A 14,722-nucleotide genomic window follows, 5' to 3' on the forward strand; every position below is an offset into this window, starting at 1 on the left:
CATTCGCATCTTCTCCGTCTTGTGCTGTCGAGGAACACTGATCATCGTGGCAACCTCTCTTGGTCACCGTTTCGCAGCCTGGGATATACAGCATTCACACACGCGTGTCCACACACGCTTGAGCTGGACTCAAAGTTGAGTGTGAACATCAGGAGACACGCGCTGGATTGAATCTTCCACTTCCCGCGACAAACGGCGGAGACTGTCACACGCTTGCACGACAAAAAGAGTACCCATACCCGATCCGACGCGCACGAGCTCCAGCATGTCGAATCAGGCTCCTCAAGGTGCCGTCCCAATGTCATCGGGGGGCTATGGCCAACCCCCAGCGGCGGCTGGTGTAGGAAACACGGCACCGCCGCCGACAACGACGACGAACAATCCGCCATCGGCGCAGAATCTTAACCAGATTGTAAGTCCATCTGTTTCCATGCTCCCGCCCATCGTTTTTGTTCCTGTCAATTGCTTGCGCCTCGAGTTGGACTTTCATGGACAACCCGCCCCGTCCTCCTCCCCCAATCCATGGCCACGCAACAAACGTTCTTGGGGTTGTTATGACACGTCTTCTGCTGCTGCTACTTTGAGCTACCCACCATGTTCATTCCCATACACCCAGGATTCATGGGTTGAAATTACATCACATGGCTTTCTCACACCCGGAGCTGCCCTCATTTAGCCACCCATTTGTTTTCTTTTCCAATGACAGGCTGTCTGCCTTCCCTATCCTCACAATCGCATTCCCACAACAACCAATGTTCCATCATGTCGTCTCGGCCTCGACCCTTCGTTCCGGCTTTTCCGCGGCCGCTGCGGTCCGCCTTTTCGAATGGTAACTTACGCATCATTTCCAGGTCACCGATTATCTTAAGAAGAAAGGATTCACTAAGACAGAGGCAGTCTTCCGGCAAGAAACGGCCTACCTGGGTCCCGACGGGCGGCCTGCTCATCGCAATGATGATCCTGGTCCAAAGAAGTACCTGAAGGCCTTTCTGCTGCTGAAGACGTGGATTGAGAACAATCTTGACATCTACAAAGTGAGCAGTTTCCCGACTCGGCATTGTGGTGCAGCCCGCTAATTTCCCCCAAAGTTCGAACTCAAAAAGCTGGTCTGGCCGGTGTTTGTATACTCGTACCTCGAGCTGGTCGCCCAAGGCTATACGGATGATGCCAAACACTTCCTAGAGACGCTGCGACCACATCTGGACGCCGCCTACCAAGAGGCTCTCGGGGTGCTGGCCACTGTCACTCTGCCTCAGCACGTCAAGGAGAACCAAACTGCCCAGCTCTACCGCGGGAACAAATACCGAATCCCGCTGAACCAGTCGCTGTCAGGCAACCTCTTCCACTTTCTAGAGCGCGAGGCCGATGAGGGCGGATCCACCATCACGTACATCCTCCAGACGCACTGCATCGTCGAGACAAGCGCCCGCGGGCCTATCGAACCATACAGCTTCGAGGCCATCTACCGGCGCGCCCAGAACTTGGATTTGGACGAGGTTGATGCGCAGGAGGGCATTCCGGGCGTTTTCACGGGCGTGACCAACCGCGATGTTCTCGACACGAGCGCCAAGCTCAAGCTCGGCCCGCTGCCCATGGAGCCGGAATTGAAGGAGGACGTGCGAGCCGAGCTGGAGGAAGAGGATCAAAGGTACCCGCCGGCGGATGGTCGGCCGACGCTGGTCGAGGAGTTTGACAGGCGCATCAAGCGTGAGGAGAGCGCCGACGCGCCATCTCGGGCTGACCTACCCCTCCCCCCCTCGCGCGCCAGAGATGTGGTCATGGAGATGCAAAAGGTCCGCGAGAACCGAGACAGATTCGTCATCGAGGGTCGTACTGGTGGCATTGGCATCCCGGTATCCGCTTGCATGTTCACGTTGCACAATACCCTGGGAAGGTATGCTCCCTCCTGGTTTGCCTCTTGTGGTCCGGCCTTGTCTAACCACTGTCTTTAGCGTTTCGTGCATGGACTTCTCGAACGATCACCAGCTCGTAGCTGTCGGCACGATGGACTCATACATCCGGGTCTGGTCTCTGGACGGAAAGCCGCTCAAGACCAGCCTGGAGAACGAGAAGGATCTCAAGGTGAACAACCGTAAGCTCATTGGGCATTCGGGCCCCGTCTACGGCGTTTCCTTTTCGGACTCCATTACCAACCTCAACCGCAACATTTACGGCGAAGGAAGCGATAAGAAGCCTGACACGAGCACCAAGCTGCTGCTGTCCTGCTCGGCCGACGGCCAGGTTCGGCTGTGGTCCCTCGACGTTTGGGCATGCTTGTGCATCTACAAGGCTCACGACGGGCCGGTGTTCCGCGTGCTCTGGGGCCCTCACGGGCACTACTTCGCCACGGCGGGGTGGGACAAGACGGTGCGTGTCTTTACGCAGGACCACGCCTCGGCCCAGCGGCTCCTGGTGGGTCACGACACGAGCATCTCGGCCCTCGCGTGGCACCCCAACGGCACCTACGTTTTCTCGGCGTCGGATGAGATGGACAAGTCGATCCGCATGTGGTCCATCATCACGGGCAACTGCGTGCGCATCTTCACCGGACATACCCACTACATCAGCGCGCTTCAGTGTGCTGGCAACGGCCGCATCCTCGCCAGCGCCGACGCCGGCGGAAACATCTTCCTGTGGGACATTGAGAAGGGCACGCGCATTAAGCGAATGCGTGGCCACGGCAAGGGGGGCATCCCGTCGCTAAGCTTCAGCGCCGAGTCCAACGTGCTCGTGTCGGGCGGCCTGGACGGCACAGTGCGTGTCTGGGACGTGGAGCTGCCGGCGGATCCAAGCAAGGCAAACCCGCTTGCCAGCGTGGCGGCCCAGACAGGCCAGGGAGGAGATGGTGCCGGTGCGGCCGGTGACACCATCGCCGTGGCGGGCTCCTCCGACGGCCGTAGCATCACGGTCGGGGGACAGGCGGCGCAGGGAGCGGGCGCGACGAGCGCCTCGGGAGCGACCGTTGGCACATCAGGGACGGGCGGCGGAAAAAAGAAGACCAAGGAGGTGCAGGTCACGCCAGACCAGATCAGCGCGTTTGCCACCAAGAAGACGCCCGTCATGAAGGTGCAATTCACGCGGATGAACCTGATTGTGGCTGGTGGCTGTTACGACCCCGAGCGCTAGGCGTGTGAGGGGTCTACCAACACCACCTTGGCTGGATTTTGCACGGAGGGCCCAGTTTCGAGGAAGAGAATGACGAAGGAGGTTCCTGCGGCGAGGAAGAAGAGGAAGTACACGAGGAAACAACGGGGGTGAGGTCTGATGGAATGGTTGGTGCATGGCTTCCGCGGCGTTGGAGGGGGGCAAGGGAGTTTGGCATGGTCATAGGTAGTTACTGCAAACAGCGGAGCGTGTAATCGGCTAGATATCCAAGCCGTAATTAGGTACGCTTGCTTTAATTTTTGGAGTTTACCTATCTTTGCTGTAAATCCAACCCTGAACGCAATGATGGTGATCGCCTTTGGAGGGGTCCTGTGCTCCTGAGATTCGTGGTCGAGCTCAACCCCACAAGCGCCAAGAACGGCTTAGCTGAGCCAGCACCGGCCGACGCTGGCGGTACGTAACGCCAGGCGCAGCAGCAAGCAACCGGGACCTCCTTACTGCTCCTCCCATTCTTGCGACATCCCCTCTTTCTTCCCAAGAGCCGAGGCCGAGTAGTCACAGCGCGGGACTGCAAAATCATCAAATCACTGCCTCTGGACCATTGAACCGACACACGGTGCTCAACTCCTCCTTTCAAGCCCCTTCTCAAAATGGAAGATCCGTGGGCCGACTCGGCCCCAAGCTCCAACCCTCTCGGCTCCTCGCAGCAGGGCGCCGATGACGATGACGCCACCACCGCCCTTCTCTCTACGACCACCGCTGCTGCGGCGGCCCCATCCGGTGCCGGTTCTTCTGCCGCTGGAGCCTCCGCCGCCCCATCGTCGTCATCCTCCGCGCGCCCCTCCCGCATCACCCCGCGCCGCATCGTCGCCCAGCCCACCCGCCTCGAGGCCGTCGAGGACGACCCGCTGGGCCGCTCGGCGCGCCCACACCCGCCGCCAGCAGCGATGCCGCTTCGGCGTCAGACGGGCCGCCCGTGCCGCCGCTCAAGGAACCCTCGTCGCATTCCCTCCCTCTGCGAACCACCATGCCGCCTGCGCCGGGTCGGAAACAGATAGCGGGGCCGCCGGATCCGCATCGGATCCTTGATGATGAGGACGATACCGACGTTGGGGGGTTGAGGAGGGCGAGGCCGCCGCCACCTGTCCAGCCGGCGCTGCCGAGCCCGGTGCAGACCACGACGCATCCGAGCGTGAGTCTGGAACAGGCGGCCAGGCCGAGCTTTCACATCACGGTCGGCGATCCGTGTAAGGTGGGGGATTTGACGAGCAGCCACATTGTGTATTCGGTGAGGACCAAGGTATGCACTTCCCGCTCTTGTTGCAGGGGTTTGGTTGGGAATGAATGCCCGAGATGGAGCCATGGCGCTGACAATGACGCGCCAACCAGACGACGTCCAAGGCCTACAAGCAGCCCGAGTTCGAAGTCCGCCGGCGCTACCGCGACTTCCTGTGGCTGTATAACACGCTGCATGCCAACAATCCGGGTGTGGTGGTGCCGCCGCCGCCCGAGAAGCAGGCGGTGGGCCGCTTCGAGAGCAACTTTGTCGAGTCGCGCCGCGCGGCCCTCGAGAAGATGCTCAACAAGATTGCCGCCCACCCGACTCTGCAGCTGGATGCCGACCTTAAGCTGTTTCTTGAGAGCGAGGCGTTCAATGTCGACGTCAAGCACAAAGAGAGGAAAGAGCCGAATCTGGGGGAGAGCAAGAGTGTGCTGGGATCGCTGGGGTTCGGAGTGGGCGGAGGGAACAAGTTTGTTGAGCACGATGATGTGAGCTGTTGTCCTTCGGTGTTATGCTGCACCCGGATGGCGTTCGTACTGACCTTTTCAGTGGTTCCATGACCGCAGGGTATACCTCGACGCGCTCGAGAACCAGCTCAAGGCCCTGTACAAGGCCATGGAGAGCATGGTGGCGCAGCGCAAGGCCATGGCTGAGGCTGCGGCCGACTTCTCGGCCTCTCTTCACGCCTTGTCCACCGTGGAGCTGTCCCCGACGCTGTCCGGCCCGCTCGACGCACTCTCCGAGCTTCAGCTCACCATCCGCGATGTGTACGAGCGCCAGGCCCAACAAGACATCCTCACCTTCGGCATCATCATCGACGAGTACATCCGGCTCATCGGCAGCGTGAAGCAGGCCTTCCAGCAGCGCCAAAAGGCCTTCCATAGCTGGCACGCAGCCGAGTCGGAGCTCGCCAAGCGCAAAGCCGCCCAGGACAAGCTGCTGCGCCAGGGCCGGAGCCAGCAGGACCGGCTGAACCAGGTCAATGCCGAGGTGATGGACGCGGAGCGCAAGGTGCATCAGACCCGGCTGTTGTTTGAGGACATGGGTCGCTTGATGCGCGCCGAGCTGGACCGGTTTGAGAAGGAGAAGGTGGAGGATTTCAAATCCGGCGTCGAGACATTCTTGGAGAGCGCCGTGGAGGCGCAGAAGGAGGTATGCATTCCCGCTCTATCCCGCTTCCGCTCTTGCAGAGGCTAACCACACCGTCTCCGCGCAGTTGATCGAGAAGTGGGAGACATTCCTCATGCAGCTCGACGCTGAGGATGACGAGACGGTGTTTTACCGCCCGCCCGTCGTGCAGACAAACAAGCCGGCGGGCAACACGGCCGTCGACCGGGCCCGAGCCACGATCCATGAGGACTCGGACTAGATGTTTGCAAACCGAGATGGGTCTTGTGATTGGTTGTAAGGGCTAGGAGGATGGCTGTCAAAGGGGAAGGGTTCGCGCCGATATTCGGACGGCCAGATTTCTATAGGGCTTTATCGTTTCCCCCCCCTCCTCCTGCTCCTCCTCCTCCTCCTCCTCCTCCTCGTCCCCCTCCTCCTCCGCGATTGTATTATTACAAGACCGCGCTCATTTCTGATGGCGGGCGATGACTGTCTCCCGTTTTCCGTGCCTCCCTTCTTTGTTGTCTTAGAGAGGGACAGGCTTGCCGGTCTGAAGGCGACGTCCAAGCACAACGGGGTTTCTTTTTTCTTTTCTATGATACAGAATACAAGTGCCCCTGACATTGGCATCTCTTTTCCCGAGATCGATCAAGGCTCCTCGTTTCATCCGTCCGCTTCTTCCAACCGCACCCGCCCACCCTCGTACGTGCCGGCCTTTTATCTCCGCTTGCCGCTCTTGTCCAGCTTCGCCTGGGCCTTCGCGCTGATGCCACCCTTCACGCTGTTATCCACCGTCGCAAACGCGCTGATAAGATCAACCAGCGAGTCGTGCTGCTCTTCCTCCGCGGGGGCGGCGGCGTCCTTGGCATCTCCCTTCTGGGCCGCCGCATCCTTGTCGCCGCCGGCAGGAGCCGCCGCCTTTCCGCCAGCCCCGCCGTCCAAGTCCCACGCGGTACCGTACCGTTCGCGGAAGGCAGCCAGCTTTCCGGCCTCGTCCACCTCGACGTTGCGCAGTGACGCCTCGCTCGGGTTCCAGAGGATGTGGTTGCGGCTGTCCTTGTCGGAGCGGTAGAGGGCTTGCGGGGACGTGGTACGCACCGTAAAGGTGGAGCCGTCGCTGAGCTGGACGAGCTGGGTGAACTGGTAGGGACGGCGGTGGCGGGGGATGAAGGTGGCGTGGCGGACTTGTGTTGGCCTTAATGTGGGCAGCGGTGTTGTGCTGGTGGCGGCGGGTGATGGTATTGACGGCGCGAGAGGCGTGTGTGTGAAACCGGGCGAGGTCGTGGGGAGGCGGCCGGTCAGGCAGGGCCGCCGGAGGAGCGTCGAGGGGAGTTTCCCCATGGTGTACGGCGTCTTGGGTAGGAGGTTGTTGGCGTTTCAATAAGCTCGTTCGGGTTCACCACTCGGAAGTGGGCGGAACGGACCCGGGGGGGGGGGGGGGGTCCGGTGTCGTCGTCAAAGCCGCCGGGGAAAAAATTCTAAGAGCAATTGGAGAGCCTGAGGCTTTCGCACGCTCCGTCGCGACGTCGTGGTTGAGACGCTGGGAGTGTCTTGCCGAGGGGCTGTCGTTCGTCGCCGAGATCGAATCGTCGAAATTTTGGAAGAGAATGACCGCGGGCCTAACCCTGGCGCCCGGTGGTGTTGCGCAAAGCTCAGGGTTCTTATCGTTGGTTATCGCGGTCCCGGTTGCACCCACCGTCGCTTCCGGACCGGTTCTGGGTCGCAACAAAAGTTATCGACCGCTGGAAGCCGATCCCCCCCTGTCCGAACGCTAGATTCAGCACCCCGATTACCGCTTTCACCAGCTGGCCGGCTTTCTTTTGCAGGCCATTGGCATCTATGGACTTGAGATGAGCAGCCCCCGCGCTCTGGTGGGTTTGGCCGCCAAACGCGCCCTTCCCCGTCCATTCGCCATCCGGCATCACCTTCGCCATGCCGCCGCCCTCTCGGTCCTCGCCGGGAGGCGCCCGGTAATCAACTCGACGCTGTCGCAGGGGCCAATCTTCCGCAGGGAACTCTCCCACGGGAACCGTACGTCTGGGCGCTAGCACTCTTGCGATTATGACTACCTTCCCTAATCCTCCAACCAGTCTCCGACTCCTGTCGCCTCCTCCACACCACTTCGCGAGCTTCGCGCGATCCCCAGCAGCAGCAGCAGCAGCAGCCGTCAAAACCAAAGCGCCCTCGCCGACCGCGAACCTTCCACCTCACCCCGCCTCAGCCCCCTTCCGTCCACCCCCACTCCTCCACCGAGCCCACCACGACGCTCCCGCTCTCAGAACAGCTCCGCACCGTCATGCGCCTGCTCAGCCATTCGGTGGTCGTCTGCACGGCCACCCACCCCGGCGCGGGCGAGAGCACGGCACCGGCAATTCAACACTCAGCCGCCTCCTCCTCCTCCTCCTCCGCTTCTCCCTCCCTTCCAAGCCACCCGACGCCCCGCGCAATGACAATGTCCTCCTTCACCTCGCTCGCCCTCGCACCGACCCCGCTCGTCAGCTTCAACATCGCCGTGCCAAGCCGCACGCTCGACGCCGTGGCGACGAGCAAGAGGTTCAACGTGCATGTGCTGGCAGACGATGCGGCGGGGGCAAGCCTGGCGGACTGGTTTGCTGGGGGCAACGCCGATCCAGATACGGATCCGGACCTGGACGTTGCTGGCAACATGGACGGTGCTGGCGCGGGGCCCAGGAGAAAGCTAGGTGTGTTTGACAGGTTGGTTATGGAAGGCGCAGTGCGGGTTGTGAATGGTTGCGGGGCTTCCAAGTCGGAAGGGGATCCCTCAGCAGCAGCCGCGCCCATCTTGGAAGGGGACGGAGTGCTGTATGTCTTGCGATGTCGTTTGCTCGAGGACGGGCCGAGTGGGGGCTTGGTGAGGGTGAGGGACCATGTGATTGTGCTGGGGGAGGTTCTCGAAATCATTGAGGGGACGGGGGCACATAAGGAAACAGACAAGTTCGGGCTGCTGTATGCGGATAGACGGTACCGACAACTGGGCCAGTGTATTGCACCTAAAACGGAATGAAGGTTCGAAAGCTCTAGACCGGCGCTGGTATCGCTCAGGATTCCTACGGCAATGACGTTGTGCGAGACGGTTTACAAGGCATATAGAAAGATCCGTGGACAATTCACAAACGTGGTACTCTTGGGGTGCATCAGAGATGTGAACGATCACGTCGTGTATTGGGGTTTCGATGAACCCTCCCGAGTCCGAGTCCTTCAAGTCCTCCGATGGAGCGCGTTCACCTCACTCATGGCAACCCAATCGCATCCCGCTTTCGAATCCCCCCGTTGCTTCCACCAGCTTAGTTGATGGACACCAGCTCCGTCTCGAAGAAGAGAACGCAGTTGGGCGGGATGACGCCGCCGGCACCGCGGGAGCCGTAGCCAAGGTGCGGTTGGATGATCAGCTTGCGCTTCTCGCCGATCTTCATGCCAAGAAGGCCCTCATCCCAGCCCTTGATGACCTGGCCGGCGCCAACCTGGAACTTGAGCGGATTGCCGCGGTCCAAGCTCGAATCGAACTTCGTGCCGTCGAGGAACGTGCCGGTGTAGTGCACGTTGATGCTATCGCCTGTTTGAGAAGGAAATCCGTTAGCTAGGTTCATCAAAGGCCAGGACATGTGCGGTGGGAAAGGTAGGTGGGAAGTCGTAGATAGAAGAGCTGGCTTCGCGGGGTGCCTGCAGTGTAGCCGTGCAAGGGCGGGGTAATTTCGAGAGCAAACTCACCCCGCTGGGTCTCGCGGGACCCGGTACCCTCGCGGAGCACCTCGATCTGAAGACCGTCAAGTTGGGGAATGGTCATCTTGGCGATTGTATTGAGGTATTTGGCGGCAAGCCGAGGTCAATTGATCGGTTTGTAGCGAAGGTGGTTGATCTGTGTGTTGCAAGAGGGAGGGGTTTGGGAGAGAGAGCAGAGCTGAGGGCGAAGCTTCTTAAGTGTGGGGCCGGGGAATGTGACGCAATCGGAAAGAGGGGATCAGGAACATCAACTTCCCGCGCTACCTGACTCTGTTGACCCAGTCGTCCAATGAACGAGAGCACATGTATTCAGGGCTGCCCCTTTTTTAGGGAAGGAACCCGGGTACGTGGTCCTCTCCTGGCAATTGATTGGCATTGAGAATGCAGTTGTGAAACAAAGATTGCGTGGCCTTTGTCTACTCGATGTTGCGGTCTGTGTGCAAAGGAGCACAATGATGAGTGGGAATCGCATGGAACCATGGGTCTTGTTCAAGTGAGCGTGCTGTGGAATTGGGAGTGCGAGCCGACCTTGGTCCTCCAGATGCCCTTTGTCTGAGGGGACGTTCCAATTGAAGATGGTTCAGGCTGGGCCTAGACAGCTTCCAAGTTGGTTTCCAATTAGCTACTGGTCCATGCCACCCGTCCAGATTCCGGGGTATGCGTGGGCTCAGTTCCTACGATATCTTTTCAATGACCCCCAGATGCCACGGACAGTAGCGAGATCGATGCAGGCAAACGGCTCTAGCCGTGCTGGGGAGTGTAAAAGCTGCCCTGGAAGATCCGAGTCCCGTCATGGATGCGTTCGCAGTGACGGATTCCACACTTTGCATTGTCCCGTCTCGAAGCTGTCGACGCCGAGACATCGCGTATTTACACAGACGAGGCCTCTCCTGGTTCTCTGATCCCTGGGATAGTATTCCAGAGCCCTGTTGACTTCTGGGAATACCTAAGCAAAGACCATTCGTTCTTCCCGCCTGCATCCGCGCGAAAGAGACGAGGTGATCAGCGTGGGGCATGACTCTGCTAGGTCCGGCTTCAACAGCAGGACTGAAAAACTACCGCATGAACAATCGGTTATCGGTGAAAGTTCAAAGAGTCGAATGGCTAGCTAGGAATTATCATATGCCCTCAGTTCCAAACAGGTATTTAATACCCAAGCCTAGGGCGCCGTCGATGTTGATCCTTCATCTTTTGTAAGGCGTTGACCACGACTGGCCGAGGTGGGGAAGGTCGCAGCCTGCCCCGCGCTATCTCATGGCAGCCCGACAACACAAGGCAGGGCGACACCGCACTCGGCCTGATTGAGTCCTGAGGCCCCTCATCATAGACTACCTTAACTACGGCGCTTAAGGGCCTGAGTGGAGGATTCTTCAAATTAAACTTCGGTTCCATGCCTCAGCCACATTTTATTATTGCAAGATGCAACACCAATGCATTCCCAACATTTGGGACCAAGTTTTTGCCTTCGAGAAAGTCTCTGCAAAGCGGTCTTCGCCGTCGCCACCGCCAACTGCGGGGCACCCTGGCAAGGGGCAGCCTCGTTTCAGCCTCGCAGGCGGGGTGTTGAGTAGGTTCTCCATGGTCCAGACGCCTCGACGCTTCCAGAAAGCTGGTCTGTGGCCTCTGCCTCCTCGGGGACAAACTGCATCTGAATCTTGGCAGAAGGCTCTACCTCTACGCTACTGAGGACAGTATTCCTGATCTACCTAGGGTTCTAGGGAATCCAAGCTTCGCTGAAGCTTCTGGCATAATCCGCCCCTCTGGCTCTTTGGCGGGGAGCTGCGATCGCAGCCTCAGGTGGGTCTCTGCCTGGCAAAGCCTGGCCAAACCGGCCAATTATAGCGCCTCGTTGGTTGCTGTGGAGGCGGGGCAGAATCCATTCAGCAGAACGCCGTAGAATTTTGGGCGATAGAAACCCGTGGAAGCTCTCAGGGCACTGGCAAGAGCGCAGCCTGGAAAGCCATTTTAGCTCCCACGGCTCCTCCCTCAACCTGAACCTTCTTCTCTCCTCCATCTTTCAACCAACTCAATCCTCGAACCACCCACTCCCTCCCTTTCTCAGAATCTCTCCAGGGCTTCCGAGCTGCAGTCAATCGGCAACCCCCCATACCCGTCTTCCTTTTGGTAAGCCTTGCCCCGCAGCGAACCGACTTGGACGCTCTTCCTCAGCCTCGCCCATTCATTGTTCTCTGTGCCCAATTTCCTGGCAACCGGCCTCCATCAGGGGTTTTCGCAGACTCGGACAAAATCGCCAATCACCAGCTCAAGTGGTGGACTGGTTGCTTTTGTCGATTCCGCCCCTCTTGTGACGCCACAACCCACCCCGCATTCTGCCCCGCGCCAGCTGATCTTCCACGCCACTCCCGCCTGGCAGACACATACTGACCGCAACCATCAGATACCCCATCCGCCACATAGATACCCTCAAGATGTCTGAGACGTTCGAGTTCCAGGCTGAGATTTCTCAGCTTCTCTCGCTCATTATCAACACCGTCTACTCCAACAAGGAGATCTTCCTGCGCGAGCTTGTCTCCAACGCCTCCGATGCCCTTGACAAGATCCGCTATGAGTCCCTGTCGGCTCCTGAGAAGCTCGACACGGGCAAGGACCTGCGCATCGACATCATTCCCGACAAGGAGAGCAAGACGCTCACCATCCGGGATACCGGTATCGGCATGACCAAGGCTGTAAGTCTTCTTTTGCCCGCTTCAGTGCCGACCCGTGTCAAAATGGCCCCCGGCTAACATGATGCCAGGACCTTGTCAACAACCTCGGCACCATCGCCCGCTCCGGCACCAAGCAGTTCATGGAGGCCCTCACGGCCGGCGCCGACATCTCCATGATCGGCCAGTTCGGTGTTGGTTTCTACTCGGCCTACCTGGTCGCCGACAAGGTCACTGTTGTCTCCAAGAACAACGATGACGAGCAGTACATTTGGGAGTCGAGCGCCGGCGGTACCTTCTCCATCACCCCCGATACCGAGGGCGAGCCTCTTGGCCGCGGTACCAAGATCATCCTCCACCTCAAGGACGAGCAGCAGGATTACCTCAACGAGAGCCGCATCAAGGAGGTGATCAAGAAGCACTCCGAGTTCATCTCATACCCCATCTACCTTCACGTCAAGAAGGAGACCGAGAAGGAGGTGCCTGACGAGGAGGCCGAGGTCGAGGAGGTCAAGGAGGAGGGTGACGACAAGAAGCCCAAGATCGAGGAGGTGGATGAGGAGGAGGAGAAGAAGAAGGAGGAGAAGAAGAAGACCAAGAAGATCAAGGAGACCAAGATTGAGGAGGAGGAGCTCAACAAGCAGAAGCCCATCTGGACCCGCAACCCGCAGGACATCACCCAGGAGGAGTACGCTTCCTTCTACAAGTCGCTCTCGAACGACTGGGAGGACCACCTCGCCGTCAAGCACTTCTCGGTGGAGGGTCAGCTCGAGTTCCGCGCCATCCTCTTCGTCCCTAAGCGCGCCCCGTTCGACCTCTTCGAGACCAAGAAGACCAAGAACAACATCAAGCTTTACGTCCGCCGCGTCTTCATCACCGACGATGCCACCGACCTCGTCCCCGAGTGGCTTGGCTTCATCAAGGGCGTGGTCGACTCGGAGGACCTGCCGCTCAACCTGTCGCGTGAGACGCTCCAGCAGAACAAGATCATGAAGGTGATCAAGAAGAACATCGTCAAGAAGTCCCTGGAGCTCTTCCAGGAGATCGCCGAGGACAAGGAGCAGTTCGACAAGTTCTACAGCGCCTTTTCCAAGAACATCAAGCTCGGCATCCACGAGGACTCGCAGAACCGCGCCACCCTTGCCAAGCTGCTGCGCTTCAACTCGACCAAGTCGGGCGATGAGATGACCTCTCTCACCGACTACGTCACCCGCATGCCCGAGCACCAGAAGAACATCTACTACATCACGGGCGAGTCCATCAAGGCTGTCGCCAAGTCTCCGTTCCTCGACTCGCTCAAGGAGAAGGGCTTCGAGGTGCTCTTCCTGGTCGATCCCATTGACGAGTATGCCATGACGCAGCTCAAGGAGTTCGAGAACAAGAAGCTCGTTGATATCACCAAGGACTTCGAGCTGGAGGAGACCGAGGAGGAGAAGAAGCAGCGCGAGGCTGAGGAGAAGGAGTATGAGGGTCTCGCCAAGGCCCTCAAGAACGTCCTCGGCGACAAGGTCGAGAAGGTGGTTGTCAGCCACAAGCTGGTTGGCTCGCCCTGCGCCATCCGCACCGGCCAGTTCGGCTGGTCTGCCAACATGGAGCGTATCATGAAGGCCCAGGCCCTCCGTGACACCTCCATGAGCAGCTACATGGCCTCCAAGAAGACCTTCGAGATCTCGCCCAAGAGCCCCATCATCCGCGAGCTCAAGAAGAAGGTCGAGGCTGACGGCGAGAACGACAAGACTGTCAAGTCGATTGTCCAGCTGCTCTTTGAGACCTCGCTGCTTGTCTCTGGCTTCACCATCGAGGAGCCCGCCAGCTTCGCTGAGCGCATCCACAAGCTCGTCTCGCTCGGCCTCAACCTCGACGAGGAGCCCGAGGCTGCCGCGGACGCCCCGGCCGCTGATGCCGGCGCCGCCGCCGCCGAGACCGGCGACAGCGCCATGGAGGAGGTCGACTAAACGAGTCATGACGTGGTAAAAGGGGGAAAAAGAGGACACAACGGTCTTGGTAAATCGGAGTTGGACGGGTTTGCTTTTTTTCTTTCTTTAGTCGCCCCATCTGCACATCAGTTTCTGGGCCTCGGCCTACTGCCAGCCTTGCTGCTCTGTAACACTTAGTCTCGGATGAGGATGCGGGTCATGATTGTGACGTAGACATGAAATACACTGTTTAGATGGACAACTTGCGGGTTCCCTTTGCGTGTGTGCCTGTGATGTGTGATGAGTTTTGTCTTGATGCGGTGGATATCGTTGAATGAGGCTTGCGTGCGGCCTCTCATCCATCTTATGAGTCTTGTTCACCCCTCGATCCTCCTCTCATGAGCCGACCTCGGATTTCAACGGCAACATTTGGAATTGGCCCATTGGCGGATGTTTCCTCGACTGGATCACGGCTGTGCTTCTCGTCGTCTGTGGAACTTCATTCCGACTAACAAAAGGCAATCCCCGAGAGATATGCTCATTACCACACACTGTAAACAACCATTTGCTGTGAGTTACCATAGCCAATGGCATGTAAAACAACACACATCCGCAAGGATGAACGATACTTACCTTGTTTCCAGGCGTCTTGGTATTTTAACGTCCGCTGCTCTCTTTTTTCCTCTTTTTTTGGTTTTTTTTTTGTTAAAAAAAAGGTCTCTTGTTGTATCGGTTCTTTCTGTACCTAGGTAACGTGCTGGAGCACGTCGGAAGTAGGTTGGCGAGACAAAGACATCAACCAGCTGCGCAAAACAATCGTCTTTGTACATGCATTCCCTCCCCCTCCCATCATCCATCCGCCCAACCAACAAAACCGACCGCCCCAAGATCCCAGCCATTCCTTGCAA

At 58.7% G+C, this 14,722-nt stretch overlaps 6 protein-coding genes across 6 annotated transcripts; 4 read left to right on the top strand and 2 right to left on the bottom strand.

Moving 5' to 3' along the window:
- Positions 1-265: 265 nt before the first annotated feature.
- VTJ83DRAFT_3948 (uncharacterized protein) lies at positions 266-3,126 on the top strand (the record flags this gene model as incomplete). Its single annotated transcript, XM_071010382.1, has 4 exons — positions 266-412; positions 852-1,034; positions 1,089-1,894; positions 1,953-3,126. 4 exons carry the CDS (start codon positions 266-268, stop codon positions 3,124-3,126), a joined length of 2,310 nt encoding a protein of 769 aa, XP_070867826.1.
- Positions 3,127-3,755: 629 nt separating this feature from the next.
- Positions 3,756-5,756, top strand: VTJ83DRAFT_3949 (uncharacterized protein; the record flags this gene model as incomplete). Its single annotated transcript, XM_071010383.1, has 5 exons — positions 3,756-4,065; positions 4,164-4,405; positions 4,495-4,875; positions 4,937-5,539; positions 5,604-5,756. The coding sequence occupies 5 exons, from the start codon at positions 3,756-3,758 to the stop codon at positions 5,754-5,756; spliced, it is 1,689 nt and encodes a 562-aa protein (XP_070867827.1).
- A 455-nt stretch (positions 5,757-6,211) lies between these two features.
- On the bottom strand, positions 6,212-6,835 carry VTJ83DRAFT_3950 (mitochondrial 54S ribosomal protein bL31m; the record flags this gene model as incomplete). Its single annotated transcript, XM_071010385.1, has 1 exon — positions 6,212-6,835. One exon carries the CDS (start codon positions 6,833-6,835, stop codon positions 6,212-6,214), a length of 624 nt encoding a protein of 207 aa, XP_070867828.1.
- A 509-nt stretch (positions 6,836-7,344) lies between these two features.
- VTJ83DRAFT_3951 (uncharacterized protein) lies at positions 7,345-8,519 on the top strand (the record flags this gene model as incomplete). The annotated part of the gene is made up of 2 exons (XM_071010386.1): positions 7,345-7,525; positions 7,585-8,519. 2 exons carry the CDS (start codon positions 7,345-7,347, stop codon positions 8,517-8,519), a joined length of 1,116 nt encoding a protein of 371 aa, XP_070867829.1.
- Positions 8,520-8,799: 280 nt separating this feature from the next.
- On the bottom strand, positions 8,800-9,299 carry VTJ83DRAFT_3952 (uncharacterized protein; the record flags this gene model as incomplete). The annotated part of the gene is made up of 2 exons (XM_071010387.1): positions 8,800-9,068; positions 9,224-9,299. 2 exons carry the CDS (start codon positions 9,297-9,299, stop codon positions 8,800-8,802), a joined length of 345 nt encoding a protein of 114 aa, XP_070867830.1.
- Positions 9,300-11,664: 2,365 nt separating this feature from the next.
- On the top strand, positions 11,665-13,853 carry VTJ83DRAFT_3953 (uncharacterized protein; the record flags this gene model as incomplete). Its single annotated transcript, XM_071010388.1, has 2 exons — positions 11,665-11,922; positions 11,991-13,853. The coding sequence occupies 2 exons, from the start codon at positions 11,665-11,667 to the stop codon at positions 13,851-13,853; spliced, it is 2,121 nt and encodes a 706-aa protein (XP_070867831.1).
- Between the last annotated feature and the right edge of the window lie 869 nt (positions 13,854-14,722).

This window comes from Remersonia thermophila, chromosome 3 (assembly GCF_042764415.1).
Source record: "Remersonia thermophila strain ATCC 22073 chromosome 3, whole genome shotgun sequence".
NCBI classification, from domain to species: domain Eukaryota; kingdom Fungi; phylum Ascomycota; class Sordariomycetes; order Sordariales; family Chaetomiaceae; genus Remersonia; species Remersonia thermophila.